The sequence below is a fragment of the Aspergillus aculeatinus genome, assembly GCF_003184765.1.
Source record: "Aspergillus aculeatinus CBS 121060 unplaced genomic scaffold BO66scaffold_9, whole genome shotgun sequence".
In the NCBI taxonomy this organism is placed as follows: Eukaryota; Fungi; Ascomycota; class Eurotiomycetes; order Eurotiales; family Aspergillaceae; genus Aspergillus; species Aspergillus aculeatinus.
The window spans coordinates 659,049-676,134 of NW_020291478.1; the positions used below are offsets into that span (position 1 = coordinate 659,049).

At 51.2% G+C, this 17,086-nt stretch overlaps 3 protein-coding genes across 3 annotated transcripts; 2 read left to right on the forward strand and 1 right to left on the reverse strand.

The window, feature by feature from the left end:
- Nucleotides 1-779: 779 nt before the first annotated feature.
- BO66DRAFT_389611 (putative ubiquitin conjugating enzyme (UbcC)) lies at nt 780-2,048 on the forward strand. Its single transcript, XM_025646829.1, has 3 exons — nt 780-935; nt 1,046-1,172; nt 1,283-2,048. Exons 1-3 carry the CDS (start codon nt 870-872, stop codon nt 1,771-1,773), a joined length of 684 nt encoding a protein of 227 aa, XP_025506881.1. The 5' UTR covers nt 780-869; the 3' UTR covers nt 1,774-2,048.
- Nucleotides 2,049-3,249: 1,201 nt separating this feature from the next.
- Nucleotides 3,250-5,315, reverse strand: BO66DRAFT_389612 (S8 family peptidase). Its single transcript, XM_025646830.1, has 3 exons — nt 4,764-5,315; nt 3,764-4,699; nt 3,250-3,707 (listed from the first exon to the last, which is right to left on the reverse strand). The coding sequence occupies exons 1-3, from the start codon at nt 5,139-5,141 to the stop codon at nt 3,531-3,533; spliced, it is 1,491 nt and encodes a 496-aa protein (XP_025506882.1). The 5' UTR covers nt 5,142-5,315; the 3' UTR covers nt 3,250-3,530.
- Nucleotides 5,316-8,796: 3,481 nt separating this feature from the next.
- BO66DRAFT_399251 (Beige/BEACH domain protein) lies at nt 8,797-16,696 on the forward strand (the record flags this gene model as incomplete). The annotated part of the gene is made up of 8 exons (XM_025648675.1): nt 8,797-11,278; nt 11,341-11,702; nt 11,765-15,572; nt 15,608-15,762; nt 15,820-16,125; nt 16,180-16,392; nt 16,448-16,612; nt 16,667-16,696. The coding sequence occupies 8 exons, from the start codon at nt 8,797-8,799 to the stop codon at nt 16,694-16,696; spliced, it is 7,521 nt and encodes a 2,506-aa protein (XP_025506883.1).
- Between the last annotated feature and the right edge of the window lie 390 nt (nt 16,697-17,086).

Here is a 17,086-nt window from a genome sequence, read left to right on the forward strand (position 1 = left end):
TAAGGTACTCCTTAGGAACTCCGTCGGTCAGTTTCCAGGTTTCCGCCTGGAATAGAGGATTTCACCCGGATTGCTGGGGACGATGCCGTAATGATATCACGAACACGATGATAACTGAACAGCTGGTCCAAGACTCCAAAGTAGTCCTAAATAAGACTACAGCGACTTTTCCCCACTCGAAGGGCTGCTTTCCCCCCTCTCGAGCCCCCACTGTTTGTTCTCCTCTTAAGCTATGAAAACCAATGAACGTCAGTGATTGCTCATCTGTTTCTACACTGTGAGTGGCTGCCCTGGGGTGTCTTTCCCACCTCTGGGGCCTGACTAAGCTGACTTTGAAGACCCTTCCGACTTGTATCTTATCAATGCTTGAACACAGCGGCATTGCCTCGGAGCTTGAGTGTCATGGGTCACGGGTTATGAGCCCGTCTGCTTGTTCGGGTATTACTTCAAGTAGGTATAAGGTAGGTTTCGCTAGATCGAGGTGGCTCATGGCAGAAAAAACTCTGCAGAGAGATTCCATCGGATTTCTAAGGAAGTGATGAGGGAATCGGGCACGCCACTCACCCGGGACCTTCCGTTGCGCGTGGGATAGCATGGATTGCCACAGCGGGACTAGCGGCCTCTTTCACCGAGCGGCGTCTCTTGCCGGACAATGACCCTCACTCCAACTTGCCTCCCCTCACAAGATCGTGTCTCTCACCACCACCACTACTGCCTATCTATTTGATCTTCAGAACCCGAAGGAAGCGATCTACGTAAATATCTTCAACTACTCTGCTTCACCACTTGGGATCTGTATATATTCATTTGTACCCCTTGATTTCTGTGGCTACTCCCCGCCCGCCACCCCTGCCTCTCCGTCGCTCACCATGGTGGAACGCATCTTGATGAACGAGTACAAGTCGTTGTCGCAAGAGCCATGGGTTAATATCGAAGTACGTTCCCATGGATTTCTTGTCTAGGTTGACATGTCGCGGAACTATCCACCTAACCGCGGACCACTTCCCCCTTATCGTGAAGGATACTGACCGGATTTCGCTCCCAGATCGATGAACAGAACATTCTCAACTGGAACGTGGGCCTGATCGTCCTCAACCCAGACTCGCTCTACTATGGCGGATACTTCAAGGCCTCAATGAAGTTTCCGAGCAACTACCCTTATTCCCCTCCAGGTTGGTCAGCCCGTGTTCGCTATGCCTGGGCCCTAAGCGCCTTGCCCCTCCCTCCCCTTTCTATACCAGAAATGCGCAAATCGACTAACCTGATGATTATCATCATACAGAGTTCCGATTCCTTCGTCCCCTCTATCATCCGAACATCTACAAAGACGGCAAACTGTGCATCTCCATCCTCCATGCGCCCGGCGAGGACGAAATGTCGGGCGAACTAGCCTCGGAGCGGTGGTCCCCGGCCCAGCGAGTCGAATCCGTCCTCATATCTATCCTCTCGCTACTCGACGACGCAGAAATCTCCTCGCCCGCCAATGTGGACGCCTCGGTGATGCTCCGCAAGAACCCCGAACATTATAAGTCGATCGTCCGTCAGCACGTGGAAGATTCGAAGAAGGACATTCCCGAGGGGTTTATCATGCCCACCCACCACACGACCTCGACGGCCAGGGCCATTGAGAAGGACGACTCCGACTTCTGGGCGGAGAGCGATGTCGACGACGACGTGTTCGGAGGCAGCGACTCCGACGAGGATCTGGATGTGGATGATGAGGACCAGGAGACGGGCAGTGAGGAGGAAGACGAGCTAGTCAACAAGTCTTGAGGGGAGTCTAATCGGAGCTCCCCTGTACATTGTGGGTTTGCGACGGGCAAATCCACCAGACTTCTTCTCGCCTCCTGGATCCGGCGCTTGGAACCTTGGGTTCTTTCTGCCTTATTTTATTTTCCTTTTCTATCTTCTGTCTTATAACTGGCATAGCGAGGCGCATTGGACGGACGATATAGGCCACGGAGCAGCATATTTCTATCTGTGATTTACATATCCACTTCATCTGCAGAGCACGGACGGACGGGGTGTATTCTCTTTTCAATGCATGCATGCATATATCATTTAGCCATCATCTACTCTTATCATCATCGAATCTCAAATCTTCCCAGAGTCAAAACTCCCCCGTAACACAGTATCGCAGCGAATGCCCAAGCAGCGCTAATCAAGACCCCAACCCAAGCAGATGATCCATAGAAGATGATGTCACCCCTCCACGGGACAGGAATGTCATCCACCACCACCACCATTACCAGTGAGAGTATTGAGTAATCTCCCAGCCGATCATATCTCAATCCAGCGACACATCCCAGCGGGGCGCCGGGGGGGGGGGGGGGAGGGGAACTCCGAACGCCTCCGACTTAGCACTCTACTCGCATGTAGCATGCTTACTGTATGGGTTCCCGGTGCCTGACCGTCCGTCCTGATGATACCATCACGCGGGAGGGGAAGAGACCCAGGAGAGGGAGGGGTGATAGTCCGAGACCCGTCGATCTTCCTCATTCCTTCCCCATCCCCTACCCCTTCTCATTACATGCATAATCCTGCCAACGCTAAGCTTAGCAGCTCTCGCGCGGTGAGGAAAGTAAAGCAAAGCATGACGTTCCTGGGGAGAGGTTCGTAGCCTCCTCGTACAGTACACGGTAACGTGTATCTGGCGCGTAAGTATTTCAAATGCTATGCTTTGCGCCGGTGGTATCGAGAGAGGACTGGTTACAAAGAATGAGACTAGCATCTGCGCTGAGCCTCTTTAGTTGTAGGGGTGCGAAGATGAGAACGCGGGGTTTATTCAGCGGGTTCGAATGAGAGAGTGCGGGTGCCATTGAGTTATCCGAGCGGGGGATCATGTGGATGGATGGATAAGTGGAGTTCGGGCCTTATCAGGAGGGGAATTTACGTATGAGTAGGAACTGACCTGGCCTTCGGTGTTTTGCACTGTATAGTACAGTCAGTATAACCCGGCATCGTGGATGGGCGCTGATCTACCGAAAAGTGGGAAGCGCATTGCTCAATACAGATGTAGACGTCAATCCAAGCCTAGGAGCAAGATCGAAATCACTCAGTCAGTGTTTCAGTGAGGCGTATGTATGCATATAAAGTACAGTAAGGAACTCAATTGCTTATCGACGAGAAACCGAAGCTATCTGCTCCGTACGTAACATATGATAAGCTCCACTCTCGTTAGGCAGTCACAACACAAGATACAGATGTTCTCATACAAACTACATTGACTGGTCTCCATCAGCAAGATACCATTTCTCTAATAATCGTAACAAGTTGACAATCTGGTAAAAGCACCCAAAAATTCTAAATCAAAGCGTCATAGGTTCTTTGCGACATGTATACTACCATAAGGATAGGTCAGACGGGTGGATAATATCAGGATGGTACAATTGACGCACTCAATGCATCAACTCCAAAGCAATAGGATAAAAAAAAGCCAGCGCCAATGTCCGACCTGCTCTTGTCTTGATCTCAAGCTGTTGTCTTGACGTCAAAAACTCAAACTAGGTCTGTGAAACAAAAAATCAAATCTATGCAATGACGGCGTCCTGGATCTCGCTGTAGATAGCGCCAAGCTCCTCAGAGAGCATCTTCTCGGCCTTGTCAACCAGGTTCTCAAAGCGATCCTTGATGGTGGAGACCTTGTAGCCACCGTTGGCAACAATGTCGGTGTAGTTGCTGGAGCCACCGCCGTTCCAGGCGAGGAGCTAAAGAATAATCAGTCACAATTACTCCCAGAGTGTGGAAAACGCGGTCAACTTACGTTAGGGGTATCCGATGGGATGTCAGTAAGGGCACCCTCAGTGGCAATGGAGATCAAGTCCTTCTTGAGCTTGGCAGGAGTGAGCTCGCCAGCAGCGAAAGCAGAGTCGGCATCAGGCTGAAGGGAGACGAAGTAGGCCAAGAGACCGCAGATGTGAGGAGAAGCCATCGAGGTACCAGAGATGGTGTTGGTGGCGTGCTTGCTGCCAATCCAGGTGGACAGGATGTTAAGACCAGGAGCGAAGATGTCGGTGCACTTGCCATAGTTGGAGAAGTAAGCACGCTCGTCGCCGAGGGTCGAAGCGCCGACGGTGATGGCATTCTCAGCAGCAGCGGGAGAGTAGTTGCAAGCGTCAGCGTTGTCATTGCCGGCGGCAACAGCAAAGTGAAGGCCAGCCTCAACACCAGCGTTGACAGCATCCTCGAGGGTCTTCGACTTGCCACCACCTAGACTCATGTTGGCAACACTACCCTTGAAACCCTTAACCTTACCGGCCTTAGCATCCTTGGCCTTCTTCAGGTGGGACTCAACAGCCCACTCGACACCCTGAACGACGTCGGACATCGTGCCAGAGCCGCTCGATCTCAGGACCTTGACAGCGTAGAGGTTGGCCTTCTTGGCCACACCGTACTTCTTACCGGCAATGGTACCAGAGCAGTGAGTTCCGTGCCCATTGCCGTCAAGGTCCTCGTCATTGTTAGGAATGGTCTTGCCCCAAGTGGCACGGCCCTCAAAGTCCTCATGGTCGACGTTGATGCCGGTATCAATGGTGTAGGCATCAACGCCCTCACCGCCCTCAGAGTCGTACAGGTACTTGTTGAACGTGCCAAAGGTGAGGCTATCACGGTGGGAGATACGGGCCAATCCCCAGGGTGCGTTCTTCTCAGTGTTCACCTCCATGGTGTGAACCTCGGAGTCTCTCTCGATGTAGGCGACCTGTTTACGCAAGATCGATTAGAAGGGGTTGATATGGCGATGGCAGAGACGACAGAGAACTTACATCAGGATGCATGCGGACCTGCTCGATAACATCCTCGTGGAAGTGGCCGCTGTAACCGATCACGGAGCCACCGATGTCGAAGGTGTTCTTGAGACCAAGATAGACTTCTTCACCAAAGTCAAAGAGCGACCGCTTCTTCAGCTCGGTCCGCTGGCTTTGGCTTTGAGAGGAGTGGATGTCCTGCACCCAGCTGTGGTGAGCGGCGGCCGAGACCGAGGTGACGTGCTTCTTGAAAACAACAATGTATGAATCGGGAACCTCCTTTGCGTTGGATGCGGAGAGAATGGGAGCGGCTCCATTGTGGATAGAATCAACAAAGACAGGCGATGCAGCCGCCAGCAGCGGGAGCACGGAAAGGCCGAGGATGCCCTTCATCATGAGTGTATGGGGTAAGATGGAAGCTCAGGGCAGTGTAAAGGAGGGAAGCGATGAGGGTAGGGAGGGGGGAGAGGAAAGACGGAAGGAATGAGAGATGGACAAGGGAAAAAGGGACTGGGAGATAGGAAGGTTGACAAAGATAAAGATGGAGGAGGAATGGAAGGGAGGGCGGAGGATGGGGGAGTTGTTGATTAAGAAGAGGAGGAAGGGCGAGGAGATGAGGAGAAGGGCGGATGGAGGTGGAGATGGGGACTGCTTATCCTAACAAGAGGCAAGGGCAGCAGGTGATGATGCAACCGGCATACGGTAATTTATCATCTTTACCATCTTTACAATGGATGACCGGATGACACAGCAGATTCGTTTGGTTCTCTCGGTCTTTAGTGTCGATCGGGCCCCGGTGATTAGCGCGGGCTCCAAGGTTGGCAACGGATTCTGGGGTAAACTGGAAAGAAACATACAAAAGAGGTAAGTTTATCTTTACCTTTACTTTTCAGTTTACAGTTTACAGTTTACCTTACTCACAGTCTCACTTGCTCTACACTGGCGTATGGGAGTTACAGTACGGCGGTAAACGGAGAATCCCCCAGCCTATCGTGGCCGGGGAACGTTAAAACATCCCGAGGGTATACGTAAGAGAGGCTGATAGGTTCTACCTGTCTGCCTGTTCATGATTACGGAAACTCCATTCTGCGATTCGGAATATCTGAGATATCAGGAATAGCTATAATGAGGCGAACTGGGGCGCAGCTTGCATCCCTCGTTACCTACTCGAGTACTAGTTGACCTACTAGAGGGAAGATACATGCGCTTGCCGCTGGCGGGTGGGTGACGAGGAGGTACCCTTGGAGCCAGTTAGTTGCCAGTAGTTAGCCCTTAGAGCTCGAGGAGAGAGGGGGCGGTGGGTGACTCAAGAATAGGTCAGCCCCCGCAAAATTCACCATTCTACTTGTTCGAGTCCTATACTACTCTAAGATTGTTACTGACATAACTTGATTCTCTGAATGACCCTCTTCACGATCATCGTTAATTTAAAGCTCGTGTGCTATGGCTTGTGTGGTCAAATGACCCTGCATACAAGCTCTTCAAGCTTACCCGCCTCAGCCAGCTCAATCAGCTCAATCAGCTCTCCTTGTTGCGGAATTAGAGCAACCGACCCTGGACTGCAGGTACGTACCTGGCCCTGACCTGACTGGTATGTGACCAACTACTACCCGCCACCATTAACAAGGTAGGCAGCGCGCGCTCGGCACCCAGGCAACCCGGAGTCGCGTGCTCGGAGAGTCCTTGGAAGTGCTCGGCTGACTCCTGCTCCTCCGGGAAGGGGTCTTACCAAGTTTTAACTTACATTACCCACTGTATCATCGCCCTGGGACCTCCTGTAATGTTGGATAGATAAGACCGCTTGGTGCTTATCAAGGCCCACTTCACACCAATCATCGTCTTGACTGCGGTTGATCGCTTGTGTCACCTGCATCGCTGACTGGAGTAACCGCTGGATTCACCTTCCGACCGTCCATGGATGCTCGAGGCTGAGGCAGTGAACCAGTCATTGTGCCGACGCCACCCTTTTCAATCTTGAGATTGATCGGCTTAGTCCCTTGGGTGGGCTGCAAGTGTCGGAAAGTCAATGATTGCAACATACGGTGACAAAGGCACATCAGGAACTCAAATCGGTACGAGGATGAAGGAGAAGGCCAGCTTCCGGAGTTTCCATGATGGCTTCATTTCCTGTTTTTTTTTCATCTGATGATATCTTCTGGTCTGTCTGATAAGAGCCTCGTTCTGCATATAAGAAAATGTAACGACCGGGCATTACTCGTATATGAGTCACTGAAAAACGACATCCAAAAGTTAGAATTCTGCTCGACTGGTCTGATTGCTAGGTTCGGGAACAGGGTTCTTCATGCAGTTCATGAGGCAGTGGCACAATGACATGGGAGTGACTATATAACTCCGTTGTCCGGCATATAGAATTTGCTTCAGGTAGAGTAACTTCTTCTTGTGTAGCCTTCTGGTGATTAGCTGAACCCATTCATCATTCAGAGCTGTAGCGTAAGCTATTGATGAACTTCTCAGTGAACACCTTCCGCCATGTGTATTATTTCTGATAATGAATGTGAAGAAGACCGGTCAAGATGGTGAAAATGCATCGCACTATTTATAGGTCATCACTAGCAAGCAAGGTCTTGAGACACATGCTTTAGTTACTCGGTTGCTTCATCACAGCAAGGAGGACCTGACAACATATCTTCAACAATATCGCCATTTCGAAGAATGACAATATCGGGCCTAAATCCATTTCGTGACGCCTAAGTTAAACGTGTTTAAGGGCTGCAGGTGTCACCTCTTAAGGCAGGCTTCAGTAAGGAGGAATCAAACTACTCCGAAGTACGAGTACTAAAGCGTGCTTGCACTTCAAGAGACAACTCCCGCTCCCTAATGGTTAACGCCTCGGCATTGTGCTAGGGCTCAGCAATCGCCAAATCTCCACTGTCCAAGCTGACAAAATATAAGTTACTGATGCTCTCACTGTGAGCCAAGGTCCAGGGAGACAGCTGTGCGAGGCTGACCAAGGCATTGGAAATGGAGGTGGAATGACCGCGCGGCCTCTTCGAGTCGACTCGAGTGTCATGCGAAGCCCATGGTTTCATCATTTATCCCAGGGCCCAAGGATAGCCATGAGAGCAGCAAAACCTTCTTAGAAGAGATATGTGTCGGTGAGACATACTTTCAACGAGGGACAAGGCAGTAAGTGCTCGATGTTGGCGAGTCTCCTAATGAATCCCCCCCCCCCCCCCCAACCCCATGAATCGTGTTGATGCCATCCTCTATGTGGGCCTGAGGTGTCGACATGGCATAAATTGTACTATGTAAAAGCGGCACCGTCTCTTGATAAGCTCGGGTGGGCTACGAGTTCAGCTGGAACCCAATGGATCTTATCCATTCTTCCTGATAGTGGAGACATGGTTGAGAAACTAGAATAGCTCGGCCCAGCCGAGACAGCCGTCGTTCAAGCGCGTAGGGCAGCACTGCCCAGTTGCTGAAATCAGTGCGAGCAGTTTTGCTGGGCGGAAAAAGAACCTGGACTGCTCCGATCCCAGCTCCCCGTAGCCTCTCCTCCCCCGCCATGGTTCCGTTGGAAGTGACGTTGGCTTAGTTGAACCAATTCACCCACCAATCTACAGTACATACAAAGTATGTTCATTTTCTCTATCCACTCGAAAGAATACGAGTTCTTTCTCCCCGCGCCGCAGACGACTCACAAAACTAGGTACCCGTCGCCTTGCCTCCTAAACACCACCCCCCCGTGAAACAACAGAGCGCACCCACTCTCGTTCCCAGTCCCTGGTGGATCTCGACAGAACCTCTAACTCCGTTGACTCCTCACGGAACGCACATTCGCTCGCCGATCTCCTCTCTCCTGCAACCGACCCGTCCTTGCTTCTCATCCCCTCCATTCTCCTCTCCTTCTCCGGTCGTCCTATGAATCGGCAGGTGTGTGCGTGTGCAAATTGATTCTGGTCGGCCACGAACCCGCTACCACACCTACCAATGCAGACCGTCTTCACCATCACACTCAGCGAAGGTTTATGGTGTCTGATGGTCACTAGCCGTCAGATAGGGAGCCGGGGTTAAAATATTCTGCGGCGCAATGAGCCAGACTACTTCCCTTCTCTCACCGTCACCTTCCTCGTCTATCGTACGGCCGGCCGTCGAGTTGACCCCAGTCATCGAGGAGCTGAAAACTATCGCCAGTGGGCATGCGATCGACTCTCAGCTAGCACTTTCGGCAACCGAATGTTTGCTCCGTCTCCGCCACACATTTATCGATGACGACCATCCACGAGAGGCTAAGGAGGACTTTCGACACCTGCATGGCTTTCAGTGCCTGATCAACCTCCTCTGGAAGATTGCGGAGTTATATGATCCAGAACAAGTGTCGCAAGATCAGAGGAAGTCACTATTGGCACTCTTCAAGGATACATTGGCGGTGTTGGCCGAAGCATTGAAGGACCATTATGGAAACAAGCGACACTTTGCGACTCGGATCTCTGGAGGAGGACGAGCAACCTTGGAGGACATATTCGCGATCATAGCGAAGAAGGCAGATGGCGTGCGGGGTGACACAGAGCAAATTTATAGCGGAATTCTGGCAGCGGCTCTTTGCCAGGAGGCGGTCTCTAGTATCTTCACAACGTTAGAGACAAAATTGCGATCGGCCTCCGAACTACTACCTGATCAGATCCGGTCAGAAGTGGATCGATGCGTAGGACAGTCTGAGACCGTTGAAGTACCTGAATTGCTGGAACCTTTTATCCGTGTATGGCTGCGCCAGACGTCAGCCTCACCGTCTGACCACAACGTCCAGAAACTTGCTGTTCCTGCATGCCTGTCTCAGCTGGCCTCTCAGTCCCAGCGGAATATCACCACATTACACAATGCCGGAGCACTGTCTTTGATTCTTCCTCTCCTTTTCAGTGACGAGCTCTCAGAATCGGAGAGGCACTTATACCAGGAACTAGGACAGTTATTATGCGCTCAAGGTGTCGGCAAGCTAGACGATGCAGTGTACCTCTATAAGAGGGCACATGACTGTCCCAAAGTTCTACAGTTCCTGGTGGATGTTCTCAAACGCTCGAAAGGGCCCCCTTTCATACAGTTTGATCTGTCATTGCATGGCTTCTGCTCGATAGAGTTCTCTACCATGGGTCGCTCGTTCCCCCCGGCAACTTCGTCTGGTTACACTTTGTCAGTATGGGCGCGTTTCGATCAATTTGACTCGAACACACACACCACAATATTTGGGGCATTTGACCCCACGCAGACCTGCTTCTTGCTGGCCTATCTTGAAAAGGATACGCGTAACTTCATCCTGCAGACTTCAATCAGGGGAGCACGGCCTAGTGTCCGATTCAAATCCATTGCTTTCGAGCCTAACCGATGGTACCATATTTGTGTGGTTCACAAGAAGCCTAGACCGCCGTCGTACTCTCGTGCCTCCTTGTTCATCGATGGCGAGTTTGTGGAGCAGCTGAAGATAGAATATCCGTGCATGCCTGTCGCAAGTTCCCAAAATCGGTCGCCACGGGTCCAGGCATTTCTGGGCACACCTCAGGATCTAGCAATGAGGCTGGGAAGAGGGGTATCTTCCTCTCGATGGTCTCTGGCTAGTGCTATTCTCTTCGAAGAAGCTTACAGCGATGACCTGATTTCTGTCTTCTATAATCTTGGGCCCCGTTATTACGGCAACTTTCAGGACTGTCTTGGCTCTTTCCAGACCTACAAGGCCTCGGCCTCCTTGAATTTACGCAACGAACACCTGCATCCTGGTAAAGAAGAGCAATCAGATATTGTCACCGCTATCCGGAAACGCGCTAGTACCCTCGTCCAAGAGAGCTCCATTATCATCAACGTCTCTCCGCTGTCTGTCTTGGACGATGATGACAGCAATACCGTCGATGAAACCCGGCTGCTCAAGTCATTGTCCAAACAAGCCGCACGGAATCTGCATCAGATGACAAAAGCAGGTGGGAATGCAGTAGCGGTAAATGGTGCTACTCCTGCTATAAACGATGCATTGACTCAACCCCATGGCGTGGGTGTGTTGACAGGCGACCCTGTTGTTGCAGTACCGCACTCTTTGGACGATGCAAGTTGGTGTATTGGCGGCTGCGCGGCGATACATCTGAGCCTTCTCCATGCAGCCGGTACTACGGAAGCAACCCTTTTGGCGGTTGAGGCTATTTACGAGGCTGTTCAGGACAATTGGCGTAACAGTGAAGCAATGGAGAAAGAAAATGGTTATGGTATACTTGCAGCGCTGCTGCGCGAAAAGCTTGGTATTACTTCTGGGGGGTCCGCAAAGTCATCGACTGTCTGCTTCAGTCAGGAGGAGCGATCCGCGTTGACCCTGGAACTTCTTCGTCTGACACTGAAGTTTGTTGGGTACGACTTTGAACAGACTGACCGGTCCATGATCACAAATCCTCTCGCATACAGAGTGCTGCTTGTCGACCTGGAGATCTGGAGGTTCGGCGACATTCAATTACTTGAACTCTACTATGCCCAGTTCCGTGTCTTCGCCAGCGAAAGCCAGTTTCGTCGTTTTAATGCGAAGCGACTTGCTAGAATGCGTGAGCTCTCCTTTTCGTCAATGCCAAGATCATGATAGCACATCTTTGCTAACCAAAGATAGGTGTCAACAAGAAATTGCTCGAAGCCCTTAAGGGGGAGGATTTTACCCACGAAGCATTGGCCCTTTTCATTCCTGCCTTTCAATCTCTGATGGAGAGCTGCTTATCAGCAGATCTGCTTCGCTCACTAGCTCTGTTTATCACTTATGCCATACACAAGCCTCGGGAACCCATGAGGCTTCAGAAAAAGAGGAGCATGCGCTTTAACACGGGCGTGCGGCAACAGCAGGTCCTCAATAACAATGTGGCATACGTGCCTAGCCCTAAGATCGCCGCAGAAATGCTTCGCATGTACTGTTCTATGCTCTGCAACGCAAATGACCTTAGTCCAATCAGGAAATTTGCTAGGGCTGTGACAAACAAGGTATGTCAAAGACGCCTGCTCATCACATCTCAAATGGATGGGAATGTCTGACTATTCTACAGTGGTTGTTGTACCTCTTGTGCGAGGACGACCCTGAGATCGTGGTGTCGGCGCTCCAAATTATCGCTCGCCTCCTTATCACTCATGGAGGTAGTTACTGTAAAAAGTTCACCGATAAGACAGGGGGCTACGTTCTCATGCGCCATTACTTGAAGAGATGGTGGCACATACCTGCCATCTGGTCACTTTGCTTTGCCATATTCTTTGGTCAAGACGTCGGCAAAATGAACATTGATAGACCATTTGACAAAGACGGCTTAATGGAAACGTTCTCAGCGGGCACTCCATTACAAATAATGTTTCCTGAGATATTTCCTGTCATTACTGAGTTGATGCAGATCTCCATGGAGCAAACAGTGTCCGCAGACAGCTCTTCGGAACCAAGCACAAAGTCTGGCGAAGGGCCTGAGAACGGTTTGACAAGCACGACCCGCCCCTCAGTGTTGGCCCATAAGAGTGCAACTACCACAGCTGAGAAGATCCTGCTTCTGAAAACCGTTGTTGATTTTCTTTCGAATCTTCAAGAGAAATCACAGAACTTTCGTGATTTCACAACACAACCGGAATATGCTCGATGTCTACTATTGGCGCTGTTTCCAGTGGTGACTGGTTCAGCCCCGGAAAGCGCAGATGTTGAAATACATCCTCGTGCAAATAGCCTTGGCTTCGGCGACCACAATCTAGTCATGCGTCCACGCTCTAGAGGTGTCAGCGAGCTACGGACAACAACGGTGGAGCAGCCAGGGAGCCGCGATGGTCTTGGTAGGTCACTCGGCCGAACATCGTCCTTCATTCTTGTTTCATCCGACAAGGGCAAGCACATGCCGTCTTCTGCACGTATAGCCCACGCGTGCAGCCCGAAGGAAATTGAACTGAAAGGCGTCATGGAGCATTCCTCGGTCATCGGTGTGCTCGATTTGATCATTCCGGTTTTCTTTGCGCAGATCATGGAGAAGAAAGACTTCTCTGGTCTTGGCATATACTCGAAGTCCCCTCCTGGGTCCATCGAGCATCGAGCACACTTCAATTCTTGGGCGATGGCACATCTTCTTTCTACTCTCAAGAAACATTTCGTTACGAGGCCCGAAGATCTGGCCGAGCCGCGCGTTCTAACAAACATCGCCCGGTTCGTGACACATCTCGGAGAAGCAGTCTTCGAAGGTTGGTTTATCGATGGAATAATCACGACTCTTGAGTTCGCAGGGACGATCTTAGAGTACCTCCAAAGGCCCGATGTCTCTCGCATGAAGACCATCAGGCTATGTAGCCAGGCGGTTACGACGATCCGAACGATTGTTTTTCGCCTAGTCATTCTTGGGCTATCCGAAGCCGAAGGTCCAGATGCACTGATCTTTTTGAACCACCTGTCATACTGGCAAGTCGTGCTCTTGTCTGGCGACGCCCGCTCAGACTATTTGCAATTGCTATGCTATCTGCTTTACACCAAGTTAGACGATCGAGACGAAAGAGTACGCCAAGCTGTGGCTGGGCTCTTCAGGATCTTGCTTGTCCAAAAGCCCACTGATATGGCTACAATTCTAAGTCAAGCTTCGACCAATTTGCAGAAGCGGCTTGCTGCAGGCTTTGAGACCGTGGTGGGGATGGACGATTCCGAATTTCTGCAGTGGTTCGATGACCAGAAGGAGGATCTTCAGTCGGTTTTCTTTGGTGTCATTTCAAAGCAATGGGAAGAATTCGCTCAAGAAGAAAACACAAACATTGACAGTACTTGGCGGACGCGGGTAGCCAGACGTCAAGACCGGTTGAAGCAGTGGAAACAAGCGGAAGTTCTCGGCGATGATGTTACACGCAAACATGAGGCAACTTTTCCTCATTGGGCTTCGAACATCTCAGCGTCCGAATTTCTGAAGTCTCAACGAGCACTTCAAGATCAGCAAGACGATAGTGCATTCATGTGGTCAGCTTTCTCCAAGCTAACTGTGGATCTACGGCGGTATGGCGGCCTTTTAAGCGAGGACCGGGAGAAGAGATGGCGTCTCGACCAGACGGAAGGACGTAGTCGCATGCGACTTCGCCTGATTCCAGATGACTCAAGTGAGAGACAGGATTATCAGCCCAAGCGGAAAGCATCGGAGCCGCCAGCTATCAGATTAGACACACAGGTTCAGCCGTCTCCTGGCGCCGAGGCACTCGACCTCACTCCCATGGCTGCGAACAATGAAGCTGCGGATGGCAACGTTCAAAGCATTGGTCCAGATGGTAGAAGTATGCTGGAAGATAGCTTTGAGATGATCGACGACCCCAAAGCCGATTTGGAAGACTACGAGGATAAGAACCGCAAGGTCATGCGGAGTTTACATCGCGGAGATCAAGTGGAAGGCGTTTGCAACGTGTCCCGGATCATCGGTCTGGAAGCATTTGAGGGCCTTTTGATCCAAGGTAAAGATCATATCTACATTCTAGACAACTTCTTCCAGAGGTCCGACGGTGAGATTGTGAACGTCTGGCAAGCGCCAACGGATGAGCGCGACCCTTACGTCCGCATGATCGCCGGCCGAGAATCAATGGAACGCAAAGCGCAAGATCACGAAACGCGAAGCTGGAAATGGTCTGATTTAATCAGCGTTTCCAAGAGGAGATTCCTGTTCCGTGATGTCGCCTTGGAGATTTTCTTCTCAGATGGCACCAGCTACCTTTTGACACTCATCTCGTCGCGAGCTCGGGACAGTCTCTTCAGTCAACTCGCCGCCAAAGCTCCTCAGGTTACCGGTAGTGTCGGTCACGCACGCCCTGAGGATGCTTGGAGATTCGAAACCCTCAGAAGTCAAGAGGATGCACCACAAACACTCGGTTCGAAGTTCGCTAGTGTCTTCGGACATTCCCCGGTTTATCCAGCAACGCGCAAGTGGGCGAAGGGGGAGATTTCCAACTTCCATTACCTGATGCTAATCAACACACTAGCCGGGAGAACGTTCAACGATCTCACGCAATACCCAGTGTTTCCCTGGGTGCTCGCGGATTACACCAGTGAGGAACTGGACTTGACCAATCCCCTAACATTCCGCGACCTTTCCAAACCCATGGGGTGTCAGACATCAGAACGCGAAGCGGACTTCAGGGAGCGGTACAAGGCCTTTGCTGAGATGGCAGACGAGAATTCGCCGCCGTTCCACTACGGCACTCATTACTCTTCCGCCATGATCGTCAGCTCCTACCTCATCCGACTGCAGCCATTCGTCAAGTCGTATCTGCTGCTCCAAGGGGGTACATTTGATCATGCTGACCGCTTATTCTATTCAATAGGAAAAGCTTGGGAGTCTGCCTCACGCGGTAACATGTCCGATGTGCGAGAGCTCATTCCAGAGTTCTTCTACCTTCCGGAGTTCCTCACCAACTCAAACAAGTTTGATTTCGGATTTCTTCAGAATATGACAACTGCCATTGACTCGGTGGAATTGCCCCCGTGGGCGAAGGGTGACCCTAAGATCTTCATTGCAAAGCATCGAGAAGCTCTCGAAAGCCCCTACGTCACGCAAAACCTACACCATTGGATCGACCTGGTGTTTGGCTGCAAGCAGAAGGGCGAGGCTGCAGTCGAGGCAGTGAATGTCTTTCACCACCTCTCCTATCAAGGCGCCAAAGACATCGATGCCATTGAAGACCCTGTCGAACGACTCGCTACCATCGGGATCATTCATAACTTTGGCCAAACACCTCATCAGATCTTCAGCCGGCCACATCCACAGAGAGAAGATCCAGGCCAGAAGGCGTCACGGTTAGACCGGTTGGCCGAGTCGCTCACTCAGCTCCCTCTTGCTCTTCTTGGTGGGTCCTTTCTGGAGAAGTTTGGTGGGTATAGAATTATGTACTAATAGCAGTGGCAGATATCGGCGAGCAGGTCTCTTCATTATCGATGAGGCAAGACCGACTACTATGCGCGGCTGCTCTACGGTTGAATATCCCTCCCAGCTACGACAAATACATGGAATGGGGCTTCTTCGATGGCAGCGTCAGGTTCTACTCTGCCGATCACCGCAAGGTATGACAATGATTTCATATGTTTCTGTGAGCGATGTAGCCTCTAACGCGATTGCAGCTTCTTGGCCATTTCGAGCACATCCATGCGGGCCAGCTGTCGTGCGCTTTGTTCGCCGACTCTAGGACGTTGGTGACGGCAGGAACAGACTGCACCGTCTCGATCTGGACTTTCACCTCGTCGGCCAAAAGTGTAGACCTACAGCCATCCGGGTCATTGTTCGGGCATCGTTCTCCGGTCACCGTACTTGCGGTGTCCTGGTCATTCAGTGCGCTTCTGTCAGCCTCGACAGATGGGCAGATCATGCTATGGGATCTCAATCGGCAGTGTTTTGTTCGAGAGCTGCCGGCCAACGGACCTGTTGATGTAAGCTGTCCCGGGATACGTGATGGACTTGCTGGTGTCTAACATTTTAAGTAGTGTGCTAAGATCAACGACGTTACCGGCGAGATCATGATATGCCGGGGCGATCGTCTCAGTCTGTACAGTCTCAATGGAGTATTGTTACTTGAGCAGGTGGTAGGCGACTCTGCAGACGACCAAGTCATGACTTGCGTCTTCTACGAGGGAGTCAACAATATGTGGCAAGAGCGGGAGCTGCTGTTCACGGGGCATAAACGGGGTGTTGTCAATGTGAGTGATTCATTTCAAGTGCCGACTGAACCCTACAGTCACTGATGCCTTTTAGATCTGGAGCAAAATCGTCCATCATGGACGGTTTGAGTTGGAGCTCATTAGACAGCTACATCATGTGGACAACCTCCGTGACAACGGCGCCAACATCTCGGCAGGTATCACCAGCATCCTTGCTTTACCGCATGTTGTCTATACTGGTGATGAGGTTGGTAGAGTGGTGAGTACACACGGATGTGATGCGAAGGTCGATCGTATGCTGATTTATGATTAGTATGAATGGAGCTGTGTTCAACGCCGATGATGAGGTTGTGAAAGAAACTCGATACGCATTTGGTCGTTGCTAGAAGACTTGAAGGAATTGTCTAGACGTGCTTTAAACCTGGGTGATAAGGATCACAATGCTGGTCAGTTTCAAGTGGCTGAGATTTCTTTACGATCAGCCTAGCTTCTGCGATCCACCCAGGCAGAATTTCGGCATGCAATCTTCAATTGCGCACTTTCGTCTCCAGCCCAATTCCTTCCCTCTGGGTATGCCAAAAATTGGAGACTCCACTGTATATAGCCAAATTGATCCCGTGGGGAGGGGACACGCGGAGAAAAAAGTTGCGGTAGCCACGGATGTGGGGGGGGGGCAGTTGTACTACATCAAGACTAGACAGAGGGCCCAGGAGTCGCGGAAGGGCGGGTATAT

Bases quoted from the DNA above. Each gene is read 5' to 3' on its own strand.
- BO66DRAFT_389612 (XM_025646830.1), bottom strand. From the start codon at position 5,141: ATGATGAAGGGCATCCTCGGCCTTTCCGTGCTCCCGCTGCTGGCGGCT. The intron at 4,700-4,763 runs GTAAGTTCTCTG...TTGCGTAAACAG, and splicing joins AGGTCCGCATGCATCCTGAT to GTCGCCTACATCGAGAGAGA. The intron at 3,708-3,763 runs GTAAGTTGACCG...ATTATTCTTTAG, and splicing joins TCCCATCGGATACCCCTAAC to CTCCTCGCCTGGAACGGCGG.
- BO66DRAFT_389611 (XM_025646829.1), top strand. From the start codon at position 870: ATGGTGGAACGCATCTTGATGAACGAGTACAAGTCGTTGTCGCAAGAG. The intron at 936-1,045 runs GTACGTTCCCAT...TTTCGCTCCCAG, and splicing joins AGCCATGGGTTAATATCGAA to ATCGATGAACAGAACATTCT. The intron at 1,173-1,282 runs GTTGGTCAGCCC...ATCATCATACAG, and splicing joins CTACCCTTATTCCCCTCCAG to AGTTCCGATTCCTTCGTCCC.